This window comes from Cicer arietinum, chromosome 6, assembly GCF_000331145.2.
Source record: "Cicer arietinum cultivar CDC Frontier isolate Library 1 chromosome 6, Cicar.CDCFrontier_v2.0, whole genome shotgun sequence".
NCBI lineage: Eukaryota > Viridiplantae > Streptophyta > Magnoliopsida > Fabales > Fabaceae > Cicer > Cicer arietinum.
In genome coordinates, this window is record NC_021165.2 from 6,546,543 (window position 1) to 6,571,182 (window position 24,640).

The 24,640-nt window shown below is 27.7% G+C and overlaps 3 protein-coding genes and 1 pseudogene across 4 annotated transcripts; 2 read left to right on the forward strand and 2 right to left on the reverse strand.

Annotated features, from left to right (window-relative positions):
• Window positions 1–6,380: 6,380 nt before the first annotated feature.
• LOC101510170 (magnesium transporter MRS2-F-like) lies at window positions 6,381–8,468 on the forward strand. Its single transcript, XM_073370347.1, has 6 exons — window positions 6,381–6,800; window positions 6,905–7,126; window positions 7,248–7,324; window positions 7,510–7,608; window positions 7,750–7,870; window positions 8,187–8,468. The coding sequence occupies exons 1-6, from the start codon at window positions 6,414–6,416 to the stop codon at window positions 8,466–8,468; spliced, it is 1,188 nt and encodes a 395-aa protein (XP_073226448.1). The 5' UTR covers window positions 6,381–6,413.
• Window positions 8,469–9,358: 890 nt separating this feature from the next.
• On the reverse strand, window positions 9,359–11,640 carry LOC101510494 (magnesium transporter MRS2-F-like). Of its 2 annotated transcripts, none has more exons than XM_004503857.4 (6): window positions 11,120–11,640; window positions 10,796–11,017; window positions 10,546–10,674; window positions 10,313–10,455; window positions 10,051–10,171; window positions 9,359–9,754 (listed from the first exon to the last, which is right to left on the reverse strand). In XM_004503857.4, the coding sequence occupies exons 1-6, from the start codon at window positions 11,519–11,521 to the stop codon at window positions 9,473–9,475; spliced, it is 1,299 nt and encodes a 432-aa protein (XP_004503914.2). In that variant the 5' UTR covers window positions 11,522–11,640; the 3' UTR covers window positions 9,359–9,472. The 2 variants fall into 2 exon arrangements, with proteins under 2 accessions (XP_004503914.2, XP_073226579.1); XM_073370478.1 differs by having other exon boundaries at window positions 10,796–11,012; window positions 11,094–11,640.
• Window positions 11,641–16,539: 4,899 nt separating this feature from the next.
• Window positions 16,540–18,750, forward strand: LOC105851104 (magnesium transporter MRS2-F-like; annotated as a pseudogene).
• Window positions 18,751–21,635: 2,885 nt separating this feature from the next.
• Window positions 21,636–22,019, reverse strand: LOC101510822 (S-protein homolog 29-like). Its single transcript, XM_004503858.4, has one exon. It carries the CDS (start codon window positions 22,017–22,019, stop codon window positions 21,636–21,638), a length of 384 nt encoding a protein of 127 aa, XP_004503915.2.
• Between the last annotated feature and the right edge of the window lie 2,621 nt (window positions 22,020–24,640).

Consider the following 24,640-nt stretch of genomic DNA (forward strand, 5'->3'; position numbering starts at 1 on the left):
TGTAGCATATCAGTAAGGAAATAAAATATCTACGGTATAATAAAAAATCGGTATTAAAATTTTATTGATTAATAATTTTTTTAATTTGATTACATATATGTATATGAAGTAAATTCTAAATAATTTCTTTAACTCTAATTAATACATGTATTTATTTATTTAGTTTTCATTATAATTATATTAATGATTGAAATTTAGAATTTTAACATAAAGAATCTTCCAGATCAATCGTGTTGCACACCCAATCAACTTCCTTAATCTTCCTCTTCTCATAATAAATGAAATATTAAGTTATTAAAAAAATATTTTAAAATAAATGATGATTTCAATTAATAGAAATAGAAAATAATAATAATAATAATAATAATAATAATAATAATAATAATAATAATAATAATAATAATAATAAGACTAAATTACATCTGTAGTCCCTTAACTTAATTTCAGATAACATTTTAGTCATTTATCTATCTTCTTTTTTTCCCGATTTAGTCATTTATTCCTTACAATATCAAATAAAGTATGAAAATATGAGTTTATTTGAAGATTTGCGTTACGAATTTGATGAAATTTGTATTATACTGAAGAATATAATTAATTTTATGAGTTTTGATTGAATTTTTTTTTTTTAATTTTTGTATAAAAAAGGATAACATTGTTGAAATTTTAAAACATAAAATATCAAATTGTCACTTAAAATTAAAATAAATGACCAAATCGGGAAGAAAAAAAAGATAAAAGACTAAAACGTTACCTGAAATTAAGTTAAGGACCACATATGTAATTTAGACTAATAATAATAATAATATAAAAACGCAGAAGAAATATTTGTAACTAATAAATATAACAAACAAAAATATGGTACATATATTTGCCCCTAATAATCGTAAAAGGCTCTTTACACAAACTTCGTATATAAGTTAAATGTTAAACAATTTCTTCAACTCTTATTAATGAATGTTTTTATTTATTTAGCTTTTGTTACAATTATATTAATTATTGAAATTTATAATTTTTAACATAAAGAATCTCCCAAGAGACCTTTACTTAATTTTTTTTTAAGTAACGAGATTGTCATATGATTTTTTGTTAGTCATATAAGTTGAGATTTAACATTAAAGATCAAAAGTATCCACGATAAATATTTTTAAAATCTAAAATTAAAGATTTTTTTTATATAAACAAAATATAAGTTGACATTTTGACGGAGAATAAAAATATATTTAATTTTTTTATTAAGTATACATATTTATTTATTTTTTTGAAAAATAATATTAATAAAAATAAATGATAGTACTAAAACTCACATTTCTTTTTATTTTACAAAATATTATAGCTAACCTTGGCTTGTTAGACATAATAAGTTTTCAATAAAATAAAAAAATTAATTAGTTAGTCTCTCCTACTCATGTAGTCAACTACTTAAGGTAACTATAACTGCATTCATTCAAATTCAAATACAAATAATTAAAAGTATATTTAACGTGGTTCAGGACTACGAAGCCGACGCCATAATTCCTACTTCTTACTTCAAGTTAAAAACTTACTTAATTACACATTCACATTAATTTATTTGCAATCTATACAACAAAAAAAGAAAGGACACACTAACATCAATATATAATCAATAATTCAATTGAAGAAATATATAATTATTTCACTTTTAAATACTCTCAACTACTCTAACTCTATACACTAATTCTTAAAAATTAGAAGAAACACAAACAATTTCATATTTAGATAATCATATACATGCATATAACTAATTCAATAATTTGCATCATGATGTAGAATATCCTAGTAGCATTTCAATAACTACAAATTTATCACAAATAAATTATTAATTAACTTTTCTTTTAATCAATCTTTATCATTTAAAAATGATTGAAACAAAGATTTTTCAATTAACAGGTAAAGTAAGCAACTATTTTTACTCGAAATTAATATAACAATCATAAAACCAAAATAAATCTCGTAGTACATAAATCATTTTAGTGGTTAATCAATACTCTAAAATTTGATTTCAAACACTTAAATTATTTTAAAAGAATCACTAATCTTTTAATACCATAATATAATTTTTCTTCAGAATTCAAAAGTTTTCCTTGGATTACTTCTTAATTAATCATACAATTTATTTTTAATTTTTTTTAAAATCAATAAGATTGCTAAAATACCACCAATACCTTAACCACCAAAAATACCTCTCAAGATATTTAAACACTCTTAAAACTATTCTTTTTTTTCAAACTATATTTTAAAATAAAATCAAATCATGTATATAAAAATAGATACAAAATTTTCTAACTCACCAAAACTTCTAAAATAGCTATATCTTTTTCCCTAATTTTTGAAAACTATTTTCACAACAAATATTTTAGGTTTTCTTAAAAACACAACCTAGTAAAACTTGGCATACATTTTTTTTTTTGTGGCTAATCTAAATTTTAAATATAATCATCATAAATATATATTTTTATTTTATTTTAAAAATCAACACAACTCCAACACAATTTAATTCTCTAAAAAAGTCAACAATGATTCAAACATAAAATGTTTCTTTTTATAAAATAAATCAAATTTTATTCCTTCACAATATTTCTTTAAAAGGATAACCTTAAAAATTCAACCAACCTTGAATATTCAAGAATTACAATTGTTAATAATATGAATTTTATACTACTTCAAAAGCAATATAAAAACATTAATCATTTAGATACAATTATCAATACTTTCAAGTGATTTAAAATTAAAATCGACGCTTTAAAATCATTTTTTTTAACCTTTTTTTTCTTCTCCACTTTCTCAATTAGTAAAATTTTATCATTTGACCCTTTTTATTTGTAGCATTATAAATCACTAATGAGGTTAAACTCTAATGGGTTCACCATAATATCAAAATAAGTAAATCAATCATTTCAATCAAATATCCCAACACGCTCACAATTCAGTATTCACACCCTCCCCTATAAACCAACATAACAACAAATATTTATTTTATTAAAAACACGTAGTAAAATATGGTGTAAATTTTCATTATTTTAAATATTAAACAAAATCAGTAGTATATAATTATCGTTATGTGATAAATCAACAAAAATTCAACTAAATTTAATTTCTTGAAGACAATAAAGAGTAATTCAAACAAAAGTCATTTCTATTTTACAAAATAAGTCAACATTAACTCCTTCAAAATATCATTTTCCTTTTTTAAATTCTAAGTTCTAGCAACCTCTTGTATTCAAGAATTATTATTATTATTATTATTAATATGAATTTCCTAATATTTCAAAACTACTACTAACGTTTTGAATTGATTACATTAACAAGATCAAAACTTTAATAATCATGTTATGACTCCAAAGACAAGGTTTATCAATCAATAATTAGTATTATCTCTATTAAATTAACAATTTCAAACATGTGGCTAGTTAATAAAAAATTTAGTTATAACTATCCGCTATAACAAAAGAGCAAAAATCATAGTTAGAAACACAAATGACAAGTTCAGTCAATAGATAACTAACTTGATCATGTCAACAATTCAAATTAACTCAAATTTTAAAAAATAATTTCATAGTTTATTTAATCACTTAGGTAGAAACTTATAATTCACAACGCAATTAAGAAAAAAATAAATAGTTAATTAGTAACTTCAAAAATATGTATAATTATACAAAAGCATATAACACGTACCATAATAATATAACAGGAAAAAACACGATAGCGAAATTAGTTAATACACAAGACAACACAGTTGACACGACTTACATTTGACTAACACTGAACCGACACTCAACCCACTCGGCCTGATTGGACAGACCTGCTCTGATGCCACTAATGTGACACCCTAAACCCCAAAATGACATATATAATAATTTATACTATATTGTTTTAGGAAAATTTGCAGCAGATAAAGAAAATTTGTTTCCAAGAAAATAAAAACTTTTATAATTAATTTAAGATATCACATTACTCAAAAATCAAAAGAAACACTTTTAATTTTTTTCCTCCAATAAAACAATGTAATCTCAGTAAGCTTGATGTAAGTATAATTACTTAGTTTAATTCCAAAAACGTACTAGTACTAGGGTTTTCATATAAAAAGTCATTTGTAATTGCATAAGTAAAATATAAATTACATCTCTTAATTCCCGGTATCACATATCAGAGCAGGGTTTCTCCTAAACTTGAACTTCAAGACCCATTAACCTGTAATAACTGCGATTTCACAAATGCAGGGTCAAGCCAGTCAAACACAAACATCGAAGGAGTTGAGTTTCGAAATTATGATGATAGTATAATACAAGTAAGAAGAACACACAAATAATCAGAATAGAATCGTATCATTAAACAAACATTCCTCAAGAAAATATCACATTAAAAGGTTAAAATCACTCAAGGAAAATCAATAAATTTCACTATAATATCAAATCATCTAAGAGAAATTATGACACACATGATACATATTAATCACAACAAAACAATCACAATAAAATGAAATGTTATGCATGGGCTTAGACTCTACTTCACAATGGGGCACCATTATAATCTGAAGTACTTGGTTAAGAGGCTTGATACTATGTCACTATCCCGGTGGACGGACAATTCAAATTGGCACGGTCCTCATAGATCCCTACAACTCAACTCGAGACACATATACGCGACAGTCGAGGTAAACATGTGTTGCATGGTAGCTCCCAATATTTGAAGTGCTACCTCCAAGTCACCTAAGAATTTCCCATATGAATACCTCAAAGGTCTAACAATCTGGCCTTAAGGCTCAACAACAGACCGTCACGATCAGACTCATTCAGTTGTACTTCCCCATAATCACCAGGCTTGTGAGACCGTACCTATATGATGACAAAATAATCTCCACTTCACAAATTCTCAATATTTATTTTCTCCCTCTGTTGGCCTATTGTCGTACGTAGCGAGCACCGAATGAATAGTTGGGAAATACGGTTTTTCCGTTCATCTCACAATATATTATACTCATGAATTCAAACACTCCCTCACCCCTTACCTTATTTCGATGCTTTCACACACGAGTACGATTCTATGAGCAAATAATCTTTGTTCTTTGACCTTTTGTCTTTCAATCGATCTAACTCGACAATTTATGGGTAAATCTCAAAAATAAATTATAAGAAAATACTCTAAAAACTAAATTTTGAAATTCGGTAAAGGAAAATTACCATAAATCAGAAAATCAACCAGTGGATAATATAAACACTTTTTATACAATTGTTTTGGCGTTAGTTTCACTCAAATTCGACTTACGGTAAAGAAGAACGGTGCAAAATAACTAATTCAGTAAACAGAAAAATTCAGGTTGTTAAAAATATGAAAAATTGTGTTTAATTGAATAGCTAAATGAGTAAAACAACATATTAAAATTTGGACAAAAATGGAGAAACTTTTCTGGGATAGTCAATTTTCTTCTTTTTCTCTCAACATGCGCCCTATTTTGTGTTCTTGTTACTCTCTATTTCTCATGCTCTTCATTCTTGTTATATTCAATTAATTTTTTTTATTATTTAATTAGATTTTACTTTTCCAAATATCAATTAATTTTCAAAACATTACTAATATTTTAAAACTAATATTTTGTACAAAAAAGTAATTAATTTTTAAAATACATTAATAACCAAAATTATCATATTCCAAATAATCACTATAATAATACTTATTTTTCCAAATACTCAAATAAAAATATTACCAAAATTAGAGAATAGTCAAAATTATAAAATAAATAAATATAACATCAACACTTTATATTAATTATGAAATCATAATAAATATATGTAAAATCACAATGTATATAAAAATAAAGAAATTCAAACAAAATATCACTATCATTCCAAAATAGTTATTTATAAAATAAATAAGTAAAAATAGAAAATAGTTATAAATAAGTAAAATATAACTAACTACGTGGACAAATGTATTGCAAAATATCACATTAATTGTATACGCGCATATACGCATAAAATCACAAAAAAAAAAACTTATTCTTTAAAATATCACACTAAAGTATTATTTTAAAAAATATATATAAAATATAATATTTGTTATTTAAATTACTTAGTTAGTTCAATATGTATAAAAGTAGCACATCATTAAAGCACTCATATAACGAAAACTAATAACGAAATTTATCAACATTTATTTTAAAATAATTTTAACATTAAATTAATTATTTAAAATAATATTTCATTAATAAAATAGTTTATTATTTTATCATCAAAACATGTATTCTAAAACCTTTTTCTTCTTTTCTATTTATGGTCACTGTGCACGTGGCTACTTTTTTCTGCTTCTTCATTGTCACTATTCATTTTTATGATTATAATTAGGCCAAGCCCGTTAAGATGGTGATGAAGAAAAGGTAGGATGGGTAAAATGAGATGAGAAATATGGTTGAGGAAGAGATGGGGAAAACAGCGACAGCGAGAGGAGGTCGTCGAAGAAAAGGTGGTGGAACTGCAGTGAAGAAGAGTTGGATGGTTGTATCAGAAACAGGGGAATCACACGTCGAGGATGTTGATAAACATTCTATCATGCGTAGAACAGGTTTACCCGCGCGTGACCTTAGAGTTCTAGATCCAGCCCTCTTCCACCCTTCTTCTATTCTAGGACGTGACAAAGCCATCGTTGTTAATGTAGAATGTGTTAAAGCTATCATCACTGCCAACCAAGTCTTCATGATTAATTCCACCGATCCTTTTTTTATTCGCTTCCTTCAAGATCTTCAGCAACGTGTTCCTCCTAACAACAATCGAACACCGTCACGGGTACTTCCATTCAATTATATATATATATATATGTTTATACATTTCTACTTTTATTGTCAATTTCACTTTCTAAGGGTTTACAAAGGTTAAACTTGGTTGTGCAGACCAGCAATGAGATGGACGGTGATTGTGAAGAGAAACCTCTACTACAAGATGGTTCACCTTTGTTGCAGAGTGGTATAGATTCAAATCCACCACCGGAAATTTTCGACCATGGTACACCGATTAGCAACATAGCTGTAACAACTGCTCCTAAGAAGTTACCTTTTGAGTTCAGAGCACTTGAAGCTTGTATTGAATCTGCTTGTTCTGTTCTTGAATTTGAGGTATGTAATGTAATAATTTCATTATTTATTTTGTTCATTTATATATAAAATTATCTTTGATATTAATTTATTGTATGTTTATTATGAGTTCTATATATGATTTGTGTTGTGTTTATATCAGACTCAGAGATTGGAAGAAGAGACTTACCCTGCTTTGGATGAATTAACCTCTAAAATTAGCAGTCTCAATCTTGATGTGTAAGGCACATCAAGAATCGTTTGGTTACACTTTCTGGTCGTGTGCAGAAGGAAAAATAATACTCGCATTTAAGCATATGTGATTGGTTCCCCTTTTTCCCTTAAAGGGTCCTCTTGACATGTGTTCTTGGATTTATATAGATAGTAGATCAAATAGAACATTTATTGGATGATGATAATGACAGGGCTGAAATGTACTTGACTCAAAAGCTTAATGCTAGCGTATCGGACTTAGCATCAGTAACAGAAGAATACAACTCAGAAGTTGAAGATATAAATGAAAGGTGCAAACTGTATATTAACATTAGTCTATTAAATAACATCTCTATTTTTAAAACAAGGGACTACATTAATTAAACATGACCAACAAACATTATGAATAACAACAATTATATGACTCTTGCTCTTAATTTGTTCCTTTCTAGTGATGATTCAAGATCGGTGAGAGACAAGTCCTATGGTATTAAGCTGGATGTTGAGGAATTGGAGATGCTTTTAGAAGCATATTTTGCACAGATAAATGGAATCTTGCAAAAATTGACAAGTGTAAGTAACATTTATCCATTTGAATATGTGCTATATCATTTTTATCTTTAAAATTTTAGTTAAAGAGATAAGCTTAATAATAGAGAGAGATATTAGCATTAAAAAAATTAAGATTAATGTTGGCACACTACAATTTTAAGACTTTTGTTGTCATTCATTCACAAATCATTATTTGTGTAATTTTTAAGATAAATATAATTAAAGTTAAATATTTTTTTATCCAACAATTATTATTGATTGATGGTAAAAAAAAAATTTCATTGTCAAATTTCTTATATTTCATGTTAACTAATTCGTGTTTTGTGGCTTGTTTAAGTTGAGTGAGTATGTAGATGATATAGAGGACTACATTAACATAATGTTGGATGATAAGAGAAATCAGCTTCTACAAGTATCAATAACATTGAACACAATAAACATGATAGTCAATGCGGGTATTGTGGTTGTTGGATTGTTTTGTATGAATATTCACATTGATCTCTTCGATGGCAAACCTCGTCAGTTTTGGGCCACAACTGCTGGCACACTCGTAGGCTGTATATTGTTATTCCTTGTTTCTGTTTGGTGGGGTAAAAAAAGATATTTGCTCTCTCAATAGAGGGGAATCACATGTAAATCATTTAGACTATTAGTAGTAATTCATGTGTACATCATTAGAAGAAGAAACTTGCTCCATTATTTGCTTTTTGCTTTACTATAGACCTTGTTTAGTATTAAGGTTTAATAGTTTTTGTCATTTTTTTCATCTACGTGTGAACTATTACATTTATTTGTTCTCTGTTTAGTATTTTCACTATGTGAATTATTTTAAATCTTACATGATACTTTTTGAAAATATTGTGGAAAATCGTATAGTATCTCAACTACCAAAACTGGATTTTGTTTGATAATACATTCAAATATCAATACCTCATATCAATGCCAACTTATAATTTAAAAGAAAACTCGCATTTGTACTCTATCAAAACATAAATTTCTTGTTAAAGTTTGGATAAATTTGAACAATAGTCGTAGTGTAGGTTAGGTTGTCACATGCCTAGTTTTTTCAAAATAAATTTTTTTTTTTTTGGTATATTTGAGAAAATATTGAAAATATCTTTTTCTATAAAATTATTGATTTTTTATTTGTTTTTTCTAGAATTTTTTTTATTGGGAATTTTTACTTTTATTTTTCTCAAAATTTTTTTGTCAAAAGAATTTTGACTTAAAAAAAAAAACAATTGAAACTATTTATAAATAATGGTCACAAATGCGAGTTTTCTTTTAAATTATAAGTTGGCATTGATATGAGGTATTGATATTTGCGTGTATTATCAAACAAAATACAGTTTTGGTGGTTGAGATACTATACGATTTTCCACAATATTTTCAAAAAGTAATATGTAAGATTTAAAATAATTTACATAGTGAAAATACTAAACAGATAATGAATAACTGTAATAGTTCACACGTAGATGAAAGAAATGACAAAAACTATTAAACCTTAATACTAAACAAGGTCTATGGTAAAGCAAAAAGCAAATAATGGAGCAAGTTTCTCCTTCTAATCATGTACACATGAATTACTACTAATAATCTAAATGATTTACATGTGACTCCTCTCTATTGAAATAGCAAATATCTTTGTTTACCCCACCAAACATAAACAAGGAATAACAATACACAGCCTACGAGTGTGCCAACCGTTGTGGCCCAAAATTGACGAGGTTGGCCATCGAAGAGATCAATGTGAATATTCATACCAAACAATCCAACAACCACAATACCCGCATTGGCTATCATGTTTATTGTGTTCAATGTTATTGATACTCGTAGAAGCTGATTTCTCTTATCATCTAACATTATGTTGATGTAGTCCTCTGTATCATCTACATACTCACTCAACTTAAACAAGCCACAAAAGACGAATTAGTTAACATGAAATATAAGAAATTTGACAATGAAATTTTTTTTTTACCGTCAATCAATAATAATTGTTGGATAAAAAAATATTTAATTTTAATTATATTTTTCTTAAAAATTATAAAAATAATGATTTGTGAATAAATGACACAAAAGGTCTTAAAATTGTAGTGTGCCAACATTAATCTTAATTTTTTTAATGCCAATATCTCTATTTAACTAAAATTTTAAAGATAAAATTGATATAGCACATATTCAAATGGATAAATGTTACTTACACTGGTCAATTTTTGCAAGATTCCATTAATCTGTGCAAAATATGCTTCTAAAAGCATTTCCAATTCCTCAACATCCGGCTTAATACCATAGGATTTGTCTCTAACCGATCTTGAATCATCACTACAAAGGAACAAATTAAGAGCAAGAGTCATATAATTGTTGTTATTAATAATGTTTGTTGATCAGGTTTAATTAATGTAGTCCCTTGTTTTAAAAATAGAGGTGTTATTTAATAGACTAATGTTAATATATAGTTTGCACCTTTCATCTATATCTTCAACTTCTGAGTTGTATTCTTCTGTTACTGATGCTAAGTCCGATACGCTAGCCTTAAGCTTTTGAGTCAAGTACATTTCAGCCATGTCATTATCATCATCCAATAAATGTTCTATTTGATCTGCTATCTATATAAATCCAAGAACACATGTCAACAGAACCCTTTAAGGGTAAAAGGGGAACCAATCACATATGCTTAAATGCGAGTATTATTTTACCTTCTGCACACGACCAGAAAGTGTAACCAAACGATTCTTGATGTGCCTTACACGATCAAGATTGAGACTGCTAATTTTAGAGGTTAATTCATCCAAAGCAGGGTAAGTCTCTTCTTCCAATCTCTGAGTCTGATATAAACACAACACAAATCATATATAGAGCTCATAATAAGCATACAATAAATTAATATCAAAGATAATCTTATATATAAATGAACAAAATAAATAATGAAATTATTACATTACATACCTCAAATTCAAGAACAGAACAAGCAGATTCAATACAAGCTTCAAGTGCTCTGAACTCAAAAGGTAACTTCTTAGGAGCAGTTGTTACAGCTATGTTGCTAATCGGTGTACCATGGTCGAAAATTTCCGGTGGTGGATTTGAATCTATACCACTCTGCAACAAAGGTGAACCATCTTCTAGTAGAGGTTTCTCTTCACAATCACCGTCCATCTCATTGCTGGTCTGCACAACCAAGTTTAGCCTTTGTAAACCCTTAGAAAGTGAAATTGACAATAAAAGTAGAAATGTATAAACATACATATATATATAATTGAATGGAAGTACCCGTGACGGTGTTCGATTGTTGTTAGGAGGAACACGTTGCTGAAGATCTTGAAGGAAGCGAATAAAAAAAGGATCGGTGGAATTAATCATGAAGACTTGGTTGGCAGTGATGATAGCTTTAACACATTCTACATTAACAACGATGGCTTTGTCACGTCCTAGAATAGAAGAAGGGTGGAAGAGGGCTGGATCTAGAACTCTAAGGTCACGCGCGGGTAAACCTGTTCTACGCATGATAGAATGTTTATCAACATCCTCGACGTGTGATTCCCCTGTTTCTGATACAACCATCCAACTCTTCTTCACTGCAGTTCCACCACCCTTTCTTCGAACTCCTCTCGCTGTTTTCCCCATCTCTTCCTCAACCATATTTCTCATTCTACCCATCGTACCTTTTTTCATTCAATTTTAATCTAATATATACACCATCTTTATCGACAATTTCTCTTTTCTGTTTTCATTTTTATTTGTTATTGTTATGATCAGATAAAAAAAAACCTCCCGCCAAATTCGCTCGTCTGTTTTCTTTTGTAACTGACTTTCGATTTTTGTTTACAGAAGTTAGTTAACTCAAATGGAATAAATAATGTGCCGTGGCCCATTTATCAATTAAATGACTTCATCCACCTCTTCATTTTACTCTTACACACCCAAATACGGAAGTTAATTAGAATTATTTTATGTTATCCGAAATTAGAATATTCATTTAATTACTATGTCAACTAAAGTGTGAAGTTCAGGTCTATGGTTGCACTTGCATTCCGTTAATTAACAGATTTTACTTAATTGAGGTAAAATTAATTTTGATATGTTTAATTATTATAACAATAAATTAATGTTCAGAAGCTTTTTATAAATAAAAAGTTACTTTAATTTCATTAATTACCAAAGTTTGTTCTATGAGTAAAGTTTATTTTAACATGTTTGATTATTATAAGAAAAAAAATTGATTTAACTTAAAGTTAAAATTTATATAGTTTTTTATTCTAAATTTGATTTTTATACTTAAATTTATTGTTCAATATATTTTTACATAAATTTATTTAAACATATATGATTTTACAATAAATAACTTTTAATTAATATCAATTTAAAAAATTAATTCATTCAATTTTTGTATCATTGCAGAACCAAAACAGAACCTAGTGTTTACACATTATAAACATAATTTGAAATTTGAATTACTTATATATATATATATATATATATATTTTACACGATGAATTACTTATATATGAAATTTAAATTATTTAAAGGATGTATCTATTTATAGTTATATCATCAATACCATATCATGCCATTATATAATGGTAACTAATAACTACTACCTAACAAACAAGTTGATCAGACTTTTATCTATTACATGCCCTTTCACAATACAGTGTATATTAATTTTTATCATTTATCATGCAATTTTATAACTTAGTATCTACCTCTCAACTAACCTCCAAATTTTATTCTATAGCCATTTTCTTCTTCCATAATTCTTGACCATATTATTTTCTCTAAACTTTTTCTTAATATTTTTATTTTAACTAGAGAATATTATCTTTTTAAATTTAATCTATATTGTTGTATATATATATATATATATATATTAGTAACACTGAACCGACACTCAACTCACTCGGCCTGATTAGACAGACCTGCTCTGATACCACTAATGTGACACCCTAAACCCCAAAATGACATATATAATAATTTATACTATACTTTTTTAGGAAAATTTGCAGCAGATAAAGAAAATTTGTTTACAAGAAAATAAAAACTTTTATAATTAATTTAAGATATCACATTGCTCAAAAATCAAAAGAAACACTTTTAATTTTTTTCCTCAAATAAAACAATGTAATCTCAGTAAGCTTGATGTAAGTATAATTACTTAGTTTAATTCCAAAAACGTACTAGTACTAGGGTTTTCATATAAAAAGTCATTTGTAATTACATAAGCAAAATATAAATTACATCTCTTAATTCCCGGTATCACATATCAGAGCAGGGTTTCTCCTAAACTTGAACTTCAAGATCCATTAACCTGTAATAACTGCGATTTCACAAACGCAGGGCCAAACCAGTCAAACACAAACATCGAAGGAGCTGAGTTTCGAAATTATGATGATAGTATAATACAAGTAAGAAGAACACGCAAATAATCAGAATAGAATCGTATCATTAAACAAACATTCCTCAAGAAAACATCACATTAAAAGGTCAAAATCACTCAAGGAAAATCAATAAATTTCACTATAATATCAAATCATCTAAGAGAAATTATGACACACATGATACATATTAATCACAACAAAACAATCACAATAAAATGAAATGCTATGCATGAGCTTAGACTCTACTTCACAATGGGGCACCATTATAATCTGAAGTACTTGGTTAAGAGGCTTGATATTATGCCACTATCACGATAGACGGACAATTCAAATTGACACGGTCCTCATAGATCCCTACAACTCAACCCGAGACACATATACGCGACAGTCGAGGTAAACATGTGTTGCATGGTAGCTCCCAATATTTGAAGTGCTACCTCCAAGTCACCTAAGAATTCCTCATCCGAATACCTCAAAGGTCTAACAATCTGGCCTTAAGGCTCAACAACAGACCGTCACGATCAGACTCATTCAGTTGTACTTCCCCATAATCACTAGGCTTGTGAGGCCCTACCTATATGATGACAAAATAATCTCCACTTCACAAATTCTCAATATTTATTTTCTCCCTCTGTTGGCCTATGATACTCCATTAAGACTGTCACCTCAAACACAAATTGGAATCACCATTATTTCATAAATTATGAGATCACTTCAATATTCTCGTCACAAATTCACAACATCACTATCATTAATCATATCTCATCAGATAAACTCATCAAAATTTTATTGTACCACTATCATCAATCATAAATCACCACATAGACTTATCACAAATTTATAACATCATTATTATTAGTTATACATCATCATAATCACATTAACTTATCAAAATGCATCCACATTTTATTATCACATCACATAAATACGTCTAATCAAACATATGCACATAATTTCATTCAACATCCAACATAGGGGTGGGAATAGGCCAGGCCAGGCCAGGCTTTGCAAGGCCTGAGCCTGGCCTACGATTAATTTTTTAGGCCTAAGCCTGGCCTACGGCCTATCATAGGCTTTTTTTTCGGCCTGGCCTGGCCTTTTTAAAAGCCTGGCCTGGCCTGGAAGCCTATTTAAAAGCCTTATTCATATTAAAATATTTAAATGTTCTCCACATACCAATATCAATGTACATATCTATATATATTAAACAAAAAATAATTTTTCTAACAAAATAATTTTTAAAAAATCTGAAGCAAACATCCTTTAAACCCTAAAACATAATTCTTGGTTTCAAAGAATAGATTTTTTTTTGAAACAAATGTACCAATTATTACCTCTCAAACAAATATGGAAGGAATATTCAGTTATTGACTAATTGAATGGCTACCGAATATGGAACGATACCAAATATGAAATGGCTATCGAATACGGAATGACTACTGAGTGATTGTATAATTGATAAAATTTAAAATAGGAAATAATATTATTAATGTAATAATAAATAATAACATTAATAAATAATTAAATATATATAGGCCGGCCTGTCAGGCCTAATAGGCTTCTTTATAAGCCTGAGCCTGACCTATTTAAATAAATAGGCTTTAAAAATAGCCTGAGCCTGGTCTTTTTATTAAATAGGCCAGGCCATAGGCCCCTGTCGGGCGGCCTAGCCTATTCCCATCCCTAATCCAACATCACAATAATGACAAATATCAGCAATCACACAAGTATCAAAAATTAAATCAATCAACACCTTATAACATTTCTATTTCGCATTTTAATCTCGCTATTCTCATATTTTACATTAATCAATTTATCTCTCAAAGGGCTACTGTCGTACGTAGCGTGCCCCGAATGAATAGTTGGGAAATACGGTTTTTCCGTTCATCTCACAATATATTATACTCATAAATTCAAACACTCTCTCACCTCTTACCTTATTTCGATGCTTTCACACACGAGTACGATTCCATGAGCAAATAATCTTTGTTCTTTGACCTTTTGTCTTTCAATCGATCTAACTCGACAGTTTATGGGTAAACCTCAAAAATAAATTATAAGAAAATACTCTAAAAACTAAAGTTTGAAATTCGGTCAAGGAAAATTACCATAAATCAGAAAATCAACCAGTGGATAATATAAACACTTTTCACACAATTGTTTTGCCGTTAGTTTCACTCAAATCCGACTTACGGTAAAGAAGAAGGGTGCAAAATAACTAATTCAGTAAACAGAAAAATTTAGGTTGTTAAAAATATGAAAAATTGTGTTTAATTGAATAGCTAAATGAGTAAAACAACATATTAAAATTTGGACAAAAATGGAGAAACTTTTCTGGGATAGTCAATTTTCTTCTTTTTCACTCAACATGCGCCCTATTTTGTGTTCTTGTTACTCTCTATTTCTCATGCTGTTCATTCTTGTTATATTCAATTAAATTTTTTTATTATTTAATTAGATTTTACTCTTCCAAATATCAATTAATTTTCAAAGCATTACTAATATTTTAAAACTAATATTTTGTACAAAAAAGTAATTAATTTTTAAAATACATTAATAACCAAAATTATCATATTCCAAATAATCACTATAATAATACTTATTTTTCCAAATACTCAAATAAAAATATTACCAAAATTAGAGAATAGTCAAAATTATAAAATAAATAAATATAACATCAACACTTTATATTAATTATGAAATCATAATAAATATATGTAAAATCACAATGTATATAAAAATAAAGAAATTCAAACAAAATATCACTATCATTCCAAAATAGTTATTTATAAAATAAATAAGTAAAAATAGAAAATAGTTATAAATAAGTAAAATATAACTAACTACGTGGACAAATGTATTGCAAAATATCACATTAATTGTATACGCGCATATACGCATAAAATCACAAAAAAAAAAACTTATTCTTTAAAATATCACACTAAAGTATTATTTTAAAAAATATATATAAAATATAATATTTGTTATTTAAATTACTTAGTTAGTTCAATATGTATAAAAGTAGCACATCATTAAAGCACTCATATAACGAAAACTAATAACGAAATTTATCAACATTTATTTTAAAATAATTTTAACATTAAATTAATTATTTAAAATAATATTTCATTAATAAAATAGTTTATTATTTTATCATCAAAACATGTATTCTAAAACCTTTTTCTTCTTTTCTATTTATGGTCACTGTGCACGTGGCTACTTTTTTCTGCTTCTTCATTGTCACTATTCATTTTTATGATTATAATTAGGCCAAGCCCGTTAAGATGGTGATGAAGAAAAGGTAGGATGGGTAAAATGAGATGAGAAATATGGTTGAGGAAGAGATGGGGAAAACAGCGACAGCGAGAGGAGGTCGTCGAAGAAAAGGTGGTGGAACTGCAGTGAAGAAGAGTTGGATGGTTGTATCAGAAACAGGGGAATCACACGTCGAGGATGTTGATAAACATTATATCATGCGTAGAACAGGTTTACCCGCGCGTGACCTTAGAGTTCTAGATCCAGCCCTCTTCCACCCTTCTTCTATTCTAGGACGTGACAAAGCCATCGTTGTTAATGTAGAATGTGTTAAAGCTATCATCACTGCCAACCAAGTCTTCATGATTAATTCCACCGATCCTTTTTTTATTCGCTTCCTTCAAGATCTTCAGCAACGTGTTCCTCCTAACAACAATCGAACACCGTCACGGGTACTTCCATTCAATTATATATATATATATATATATGTTTATACATTTCTACTTTTATTGTCAATTTCACTTTCTAAGGGTTTACAAAGGTTAAACTTGGTTGTGCAGACCAGCAATGAGATGGACGGTGATTGTGAAGAGAAACCTCTACTACAAGATGGTTCACCTTTGTTGCAGAGTGGTATAGATTCAAATCCACCACCGGAAATTTTCGACCATGGTACACCGATTAGCAACATAGCTGTAACAACTGCTCCTAAGAAGTTACCTTTTGAGTTCAGAGCACTTGAAGCTTGTATTGAATCTGCTTGTTCTGTTCTTGAATTTGAGGTATGTAGTGTAATAATTTCATTATTTATTTTGTTCATTTATATATAAAATTATCTTTGATATTAATTTATTGTATGTTTATTATGAGTTCTATATATGATTTGTGTTGTGTTTATATCAGACTCAGAGATTGGAAGAAGAGACTTACCCTGCTTTGGATGAATTAACTTCTAAAATTAGCAGTCTCAATCTTGATGTGTAAGGCACATCAAGAATCGTTTGGTTACACTTTCTGGTCGTGTGCAGAAGGTAAAATAATACTCGCATTTAAGCATATGTGATTGGTTCCCCTTTTACCCTTAAAGGGTTCTGTTGACATGTGTTCTTGGATTTATATAGATAGTAGATCAAATAGAACATTTATTGGATGATGATAATGACATGGCTGAAATGTACTTGACTCAAAAGCTTAAGGCTAGCGTATCGGACTTAGCATCAGTAACAGAAGAATACAACTCAGAAGTTGAAGATATAGATGAAAGGTGCAAACTATATATTAATATTAGTCTATTAAATAACATCTTATTTTTAAAACAAGGGACTACATTAATTAAACCTGATCAACAAACATTATGAATAACAACAATTATATGATTCTTGCTCTTAATTTGTTACTTTCTAGTGATGATTCAAGATCGGTTAGAGACAAGTCCTATGGTATTAAGCCGGATGTTGAGGAATTGGAGATGCTTTTAGAAGCATATTTTGCACAGATTAATGGAATCTTGCAAAAATTGACCAGTGTAAGTAACATTTATCCATTTGAATATGTGTTATATCAATTTTATCTTTAAAATTTTAGTTAAAGAGAGATATTAGCATTAAAAAAATTAAGATTAATGTTGGCACACTACAATTTTAAGATTTTTGTTGTCATTCATTCACAAATCATTATTTGTGTAATTTTTAAGACAAATATAATTAAAGTTAAATATTTTTTTATCCAACAATTATTATTGATTGACGGTAAAAAAAAAATTTCATTGTCAAATTTCTTATATTTCATGTTAACTAATTTGTTTTGTGTGGCTTGTTTAAGTTGAGTGAGTATGTAGATGATACAGAGGACTACATTAACATAATGTTGGATGATAAGAGAAATCAACTTCTACAAGTATGAATAACATTGAACACAATAAACATGATAGTCAATGCGGGTATTGTGGTTGTTGGATTGTTTGGTATGAATATTCACATTGATCTCTTCGATGGCCAACCTCGTCAATTTTGGGCCACAACTGCTGGCACACTCGTATGTTGTGCATTGTTATTCCTTGTTTCTGTTTGGTGGGGTAAAAAAAGATATTTGCTCTCTCAATAGAGGAGAATCACATGTAAATCATTTAGACTATTAGTAGTAATTCATGTGTACATCATTAGAAGGAGAAACTTACTCCATGATTTGCTTTACCATAGACCTTATTTAGTATTAAGGTTTAATTGTTTTTGTCATTTCTTTCATCTACGTGTGAACTATTACAATTATTCATTCTCTGTTTAGTATTTTCACTATGTGAATTATTTTAAATCTTACATGCTACTTTTTGAAAATATTGTGGAAAATCGTATAGTATCTCAACCACCAAAATTGTATTTTGTTTGATAATACATGCAAATATCAATACCTCATATCAATGCCAACTTATAATTTAAAAGAAAACTCTCATTAATACTTGATCAAAACATAAATTTCTTGTTAAAGTTTGGAGAAATTTGAACAATAGTGAGTAGTGTAAGTTAGGTTGTCACATGCCTAGTTTTTTCAAAATAAAATTTATTATTTTTTTGTTTTGTTATATTTGAACAATAGTTGAAGTGTAGTGTGTAGGTTACGTGTGAACTATTACATTTATTCGTTCTCTATTTAGTATTTTTACTATGTGAATTATTTTAAATCTTACATGCTACTTTTTGAAATTATTGTGGAAAATCGTATAGTATTTTCAACTAGCAAAACTGTATTTTGTTTGATAAAACACGTAGATATCAATACCTCATATCAACCTTAACTTATAAAACTATCATTTACACTTGATCAAAACATAAATTTTTTGTTAAAGTTTGAATAAATTTGAACAATAGTCGTAGTGTAGGTTAGATTGTGACATGCCTAGAGAGATAACACATCTCTGGAACGGTCTAGTATTATAAATTGATTTTCGCCCACCATCGAATTACTTAATTGTTGTTTGAATATTTTAAAACAAACAGAGTGGAACAAAATAAATTAAATGGAATAAAACATAGGAGAATTAATGGTGTACAAAATATATGATTAATTGGACTATATCGATAGATACACTAAAAAAAAAAACCAATTAAAACAAATCACTTAATCGACCTTAATTCAAAAACTTTTAAAAATCATATGCATTACCGTATACTCTAAATTGTCTATTTATAAGTCATGGCCAACAAGTTTGTGTGGTATGCAATAAATTTTGTGATTTACGTCATTCTGAAATAGTACTTTGGTCAAAAAAATTACCTCTTTAATTGACCGTGGAAGCTTCATTGGTAGTTAATTATTTCGTTGTTGAATAATATTGCTCTTTTATAGTAAAAGTTTGTTGTAGCATACCAGTAAGGAAATAAAATATCTATTGTATAATAAAAAATCGATATTAAATTTTTTTTGACTTATATTTTTTTTTATAATTTGATTATATATATATATATATATAAATTAAATTCTAAATATTTTCTTTATCTCTTATTAATACATGTATTTATTTATTTAGTTTTCATTATAATTATATTAATGATTGAAATTTAGAATTTTAACATAAAGAATCTTCCAGATCAATCGTGTTGCACACTCAATCAACTTCCTTAATCTTCTATAGGGGTGTACGTGGGTTGGGCCGGTTTTGACAAAATCTATATACAACCCAATTAATTATCTTTGGGTTGGGTTAAAATTTAAATCCGTATTTTTTTCATTTAACCCAAACCGACCCGCCCCGATCAAGATATTTGTTCTCTCAATATAGGGGAATCACATGTAAATCATTTAGACTATTAGTAGTAATTCATGTGTACATAATTAGAAGGAGAAATTTGCTCCATTATTTGCTTTTTGTTTTACCATAGACCTTGTTTAGTATTAAGGTTTAATAGTTTTTATCATTTCTTTCATCTACATGTGAACTATTACAGTTATTCATTATCTGATTAGTATTTTTACTATATGAATTATTGTAAGTCTTACATGCTACTATTCGAAAATATTGTGGAAAATTGTAAAGTATTCTCAACCACAAAAAATGTATTTTGTTTGATAATACACGCAGATACCAATACCTCGTTTCAACCCCACACTTATAATTTTGAAGAAAACTCGCATTTATACTCGATCAAAACATAAATTTCTTGTTAAAGTTTGGATAAATTTGAAGAATAGTTGTAGCGTAGGTTAGGTTGTCACATGGCTACAGAGATAACACATGTCTAGAACGGTCTAGTAGTATTAATTGATTTTCACCCACTATCAAATTACCTAGTTGTTGTTTAAATATTTTAAAACAAACGGAGTGGAAAAAAATAAATTAAATGAAATAAAACAGTAGAATCAAGGGTGTGCAAAATATATGATTAATTCGATTATATTGATAGATACACGAAGAAAAACAAACCATTTAAATGATTCATGAATTAAACTACATATTTAAAACAAATCACTTAATCAAACTTAATTCAAAAACTTTATAAAACTCAATTAAGATTTTATTTTTCTTAGAAAAGTGTTGAAATTTGTTTTTCTCGAAAATTATTTTTTTCAAAAAAAAAATTTATTATTTTTTTTGGTAAATTTGAGAAAAAAATCGAATATATTTTTTTCCTATAAAGTTATTGATTTTTTATTTGAAAATTAATCAAACTTTTTTTATCAGAAATATTTTACTTTTATTTTTCTTGAAATTCTTTTGTCAAAAGAATTTTGACTTTTAAAAGAAAAAAAAATATTTGTAACTATTTATCTCGAAAAAAAGTTTTATTAGAAAACATTTACATCTATTTTTTAGAAAAAAAATCAATTTTTTTTCAAATTTTTTTTTTCTGAATAACTAATTCAAAATTAAATTTACTAAAAAGTTATTCAAAATATTAAAATATTTTATATTTATATATCAATTTCAAACCAGTTAACGAACTTGTTTTTACACCATGAATACCTCTAAGTGGAATGAGGGGAATTTGAATATTTTTATGATGGGACAAAATAAATAAATAAACTCACTTCGTATCTCTCAAATAGAAAGAAAAGAAAAGCAAAGATAAATAGTAGGAGGAAAATGGATTTCATTATTCTTCATATTACATAATTTGAAATGTAGACTCATACAACATTAGTAAAATTAAAATTAAAATAGATCAATTCCAAGGGTAACGTCTTTCCCAGGTGCTTTTAAACTGATTATAAAAATAGGCTCCATCTGAACTAATACCACGCCAACATTTATCTGTGCATACTGCTACGTCCTTTGCAGCATCATAAATTACAATGTTCTTTTGTGGAATATTGTTCCATGTAACGGAACACCAATATTTGGTATTTGTATTGGGTTGGAAAGACCATTCTATGTATTGTCCACTGTGAAGTACTTTTGCACCAAGATCTTTAGTTGATGATTTACAATGGAGAGTGAGAATGGTGTCAACTGGCAAATCATTTTCAACACGCACCGTTGTTATTGTTGCCTTCACGCTTGTGATCATCAATACAACAACAATAGCCAACACATTATTCATCATCATTTTTTTTACTCAACTCTACACAATTTTAAAAATCAAGCTTTATGCATTACCGTATACTCTAAATTGTGTATTTATAAGCCATGGTCAACAATTTTGTATGGTATGCAATAATTTTTGTGATTTACTTCTTTCTAAAATAATACTTTGGTCAAACGTTTTACCTCTTTAATTGACCGTTGAAGCTTCTTTTGTAGTTAATTATATCGTTGTTGAATAATATTGTTTTTTTATAGTAAAAGTTTATTGTAGCATATCAAGTAAAATATCTATGGTATAATAAAATAATAATAATAATAATAATAATAATAATAATAATAATAATAATAATAATAATAATAATAATAATAATAATAATAATAATAGTAGGAGCACATATTATTGCTAATGGTATTTCTGAGTTACGAAAAACTTTTGAGAATTGTCTTGAAAAAAGTTCAAAACGATTAGGTAAAGCTATAAATAATCTAGGTGTTGGTAAAGATGTGTTTGATGATTAAAGAAATATTATGAATGAGTGAAAAAAATGCAGCTAACAGAGCAAAAACATTTTACTATAGTAGACAAAATATTATTTGTGTCACATCGCTTGCACATATTTTGGAGTTGTGATGATGTTGATCGTGTTGCATTTATTAAATCGTTGATCTACTAGTTCTATTATTATACTTGACTGTCCTTATCTAACTTCGATACATTTTACTTTTGTTGGTTTATTTTGTATGATTTGATGAAACATGACTGTCCTAATCTACTAGATATTATAAATTAATCTTATCAGATTTGTTATCATATGCACATCAAGCACATGATTTAATAACTTATTATCATGTACATATTATATCCGTCTTTATCATACTCCTTATGATCCTATCATGTCTCTATGGACATTAGTGTTAGTAATGCTATTTCTAATACATTGGATAAAACCACAACCACAAAGACCTTTCTAATATATGGCTATAAGGATTTTTAACTTTTGCAATTAATTGAGTAAAATAAACTTTTTGCAATTAATTATCATTTTGTATGCAACTCTTATTAATACGTGTATTTATTTATTTAGTTTTCATTATAATTATATTAATGATTGAAATTTTGAATTTTAACAAAAAAAAATTCCAGATCAGTCGTGTTGCACACTCAACCAACTTCCTTAATCTTCCTCTTCTCATAATAAATGAAATATTAATTTCAATTAATGGAAATAGAAAATATTAATATAATTATAATGAATAATAATAATAATAATAATAATAATAATAATAATAATAATAATAATAATAATAATAATAATAATAATAATAATAGGAGCACATATTATTGCTAATGGTATTTCTGAGTTACGAAAAACTTTTGAGAATTGTCTTGAAAAAAGTTCAAAACGATTAGGTAAAGCTATAAATAATCTAGGTGTTGGTAAAGATGTGTTTGATGATTAAAGAAATATTATGAATGAGTGAAAAAAATGCAGCTAACAGAGCAAAAACATTTTACTATAGTAGACAAAATATTATTTGTGTCACATCGCTTGCACATATTTTGGAGTTGTGATGATGTTGATCGTGTTGCATTTATTAAATCGTTGATCTACTAGTTCTATTATTATACTTGACTGTCCTTATCTAACTTCGATACATTTTACTTTTGTTGGTTTATTTTGTATGATTTGATGAAACATGACTGTCCTAATCTACTAGATATTATAAATTAATCTTATCAGATTTGTTATCATATGCACATCAAGCACATGATTTAATAACTTATTATCATGTACATATTATATCCGTCTTTATCATACTCCTTATGATCCTATCATGTCTCTATGGACATTAGTGTTAGTAATGCTATTTCTAATACATTGGATAAAACCACAACCACAAAGACCTTTCTAATATATGGCTATAAGGATTTTTAACTTTTGCAATTAATTGAGTAAAATAAACTTTTTGCAATTAATTATCATTTTGTATGCATATTTAAACTTATTTGAATAATAATAATAATTAAGGTCTTATAATCTGTCTTCACTTGCAAGACTTAATTAGTTTTGGGTAAAAAAAAATGTTAGTCTATTAGATATGAAATCTTTATCTTGAATACCAAATTTTAAATTTAATCTTTTTGACATTTTTGTTTTTTGTCTAGATTTTTGACAAAATCTTTAAACAACAATTTATCGTGATTTTAGGTGGTGCCCTTCGAATAGCAAGTTAGATTGCATGCAACCCAACTATGAAGTGGTAAGTGAAAAAATAAGAGAGATTGATTCATTTTCTCCTAGACGTGTTGATGATCTTGGTTTTAATTAGTGTTAGTATTGACCATTGTTGCAACCCCAGAGATCTAAGAATGAGTTGATTGGAGCATTAAGGCAACAATTGTGCGCATTCAAAATATTGTTCATTTATATATAAAACTATCTTTGATATTAACAGCTCTATTTTTAAAACAAGGGACTACATTAATTAAACCTGATCAACAAACGTTATGAATAGCAACAATTATATGACTCTTGCTCTTAACTTGTTCCTTTGTAGTGCCAACATTTATCCATTTGAATATGTGCTATATCAATTTTATCTTTAAAATTTTAGTTAAAGAGATAAGCTTAATAATAGAGA